General features: G+C 47.1%; 1 protein-coding gene across 2 annotated transcripts; it reads left to right on the forward strand.

Annotated features, from left to right (window-relative positions):
• On the forward strand, positions 1-1282 carry LOC103638584 (protein TIFY 3). 2 transcript variants are annotated; one of them, XM_020544057.2, is made up of 4 exons: positions 1-83; positions 153-222; positions 325-382; positions 1130-1282. In XM_020544057.2, exons 1-4 carry the CDS (start codon positions 9-11, stop codon positions 1269-1271), a joined length of 345 nt encoding a protein of 114 aa, XP_020399646.1. In that variant the 5' UTR covers positions 1-8; the 3' UTR covers positions 1272-1282. The 2 variants fall into 2 exon arrangements, with proteins under 2 accessions (XP_020399646.1, XP_020399645.1); XM_020544056.2 differs by having other exon boundaries at positions 1-222.
• Positions 1283-1850: the final 568 nt, after the last annotated feature.

Below are 1850 nucleotides of genomic sequence, written 5' to 3' on the forward strand. Positions count from 1 at the left end.
AGGCAATCATGCTTATAGCTGCAGCTGCGGCAGCTGCGGCAGCCACCAAAGGCAGTGCTGCCACTGCTTTTAATCCTCCAATGGTACATACAGCCACTGTCGCCCCAGCAGCAGTCTTCTCTCCTGTGCTTACACGGTCTCCATCACTGCAGAGCACTTCTGTAGCAGCTGGACAAGCTCAGGTTGTTGCTGACCCTAGCTCAATAAGCAAGCTTCAGGCTGGTAAGACCACTACATCTTTGTGTAAAAATCCAGAAATGGAATACCTTTTCCAGTGTTGACATTGTCCAACACGTCTTTAAACTATCTTGATCTGTTGGCCAGATCTCCCCATTGCCAGGAGGCACTCTCTCCAGCGCTTCCTTGAGAAACGTCGTGACAGGTTAGCATGATACATGAGAGCAACAGGGCTCTGATATTCTGAATCTTATTGTTAGGCCTCTTATTCTACAATCTACATGTTTAAAACTTTTGTTATAAACTGCTGTATGTGGTACCACACTAATTTTTTCCCCGACTATTGGCACCACAGTAATCAACAGTATATTTTGTACCGTATTCTGTTTTTTGTCCTCCAGGCAGGGTAAAAATAAAATAAAATTTGCTGTTATAGCATTTAAATGATTGCACTTTCTGCTGACAAGTGCTCAATGACATCCCTAAAAAAAATCTATAATTTCTTCACAGAAAGATTGGTAGAGAGCCTGCTTCCATAATACAACATATAGCTGCAAATAGCCTTGGATCATGTAACTCCCTTGAGATTTTTTTTAAAAAATCTGCAAATCGATATTAACACAAGACAGAGTTCTGGGACCAGCAGTAGATACAAAAACCAACATTACCCCCATTTAGCTGCTCCAAATACCATGTTTTTCCCCTGTTAGGAAAATAACATATCTGAGAATCGGGATGTTCCTGTGTATTATCCTGTTCTATTTGGAAAAGCTGGCCACTTAAAGATCCAGTCTCAAGGTTGCAAACTAGCACCATTTTTTTTCTGATGTAAGCTTTAGATGCCTGTTTTTGCCTTATCTTAGAACTGAGTTTAGAATTGTTTCTTAGTATAACTTTTTTTATCGTGGATCTACTGATTTCAAGTGATTAAATAAATGATGGCACGAAACAGGGTCGTGAGCAAAGCTCCGTACAGCCCCGCCAAGTCGTTCGATGGCATGGAGTCAGCGGGAATGGAGATGACTGTGGACGGCAAGCAGGGCGCAAGGCCCAGTATCTTGAAAGATTGGGGAGCCGCGAAGTCTGAAGTCTGAACGGTGAAAGCGTAGCCCCGCGGGAGCGTGGCGTTGTCTGGGAAGCGCCAGAAGCCGAGGTAGAGGGTGCAGAGGGAGGCAAGGTGCACAGGCGCCGCCGCGCCCGCTCGCCGCAAAGCCCAAGGACGAGCCGGACCCCGACGACGGCAGGCAGAGGGTCACTGTCTTCTTCGGCACGCAAACCGGCACCGCTGAGGGCTTTGCCAAGGTCCCTACTCAAACTCTGCTCCTCTGTTTGCTGTGTTTGCGGTCCCTTCTACAGACTACAGCCAGAGCTCGGCGCTCTGCTCGCTTGCTTGCACCGCTGGCTAAGATCAGATTTGACGGCACTTTTGGGCGTGGATGTAGGCGCTCGCCGAAGAGGCCAAGGTAAGGTACGACAAGGCTGTCTTCAAGGTGGTCGATCTGGTATGTCGATGAAGCTTCATCCTTATGCCGCTTCTCAAAATTTCTTGCTTTTGTCAGCTCATCTGTTGCCTTGGGGTTCAGGAAGATTACGCCGCTGAGGATGAGGAATACGAGGATAAGCTTAAGGAGAGCATCACATTGTTCTTCCTAGCAACGTAAGAATTGGGGTGG

The sequence above is a fragment of the Zea mays genome, chromosome 9, assembly GCF_902167145.1.
Source record: "Zea mays cultivar B73 chromosome 9, Zm-B73-REFERENCE-NAM-5.0, whole genome shotgun sequence".
In the NCBI taxonomy this organism is placed as follows: Eukaryota; Viridiplantae; Streptophyta; class Magnoliopsida; order Poales; family Poaceae; genus Zea; species Zea mays.

What these genes read in the sequence shown, in the direction of transcription:
- LOC103638584 (XM_020544056.2), top strand. Translation starts at nt 9, where the DNA reads ATGCTTATAGCTGCAGCTGCGGCAGCTGCGGCAGCCACCAAAGGCAGT. An exon ending in AATAAGCAAGCTTCAGGCTG is followed by an intron (nt 223 to 324) that starts GTAAGACCACTA and finishes TCTGTTGGCCAG; the next exon opens with ATCTCCCCATTGCCAGGAGG. An exon ending in CTTGAGAAACGTCGTGACAG is followed by an intron (nt 383 to 1,129) that starts GTTAGCATGATA and finishes GGCACGAAACAG; the next exon opens with GGTCGTGAGCAAAGCTCCGT.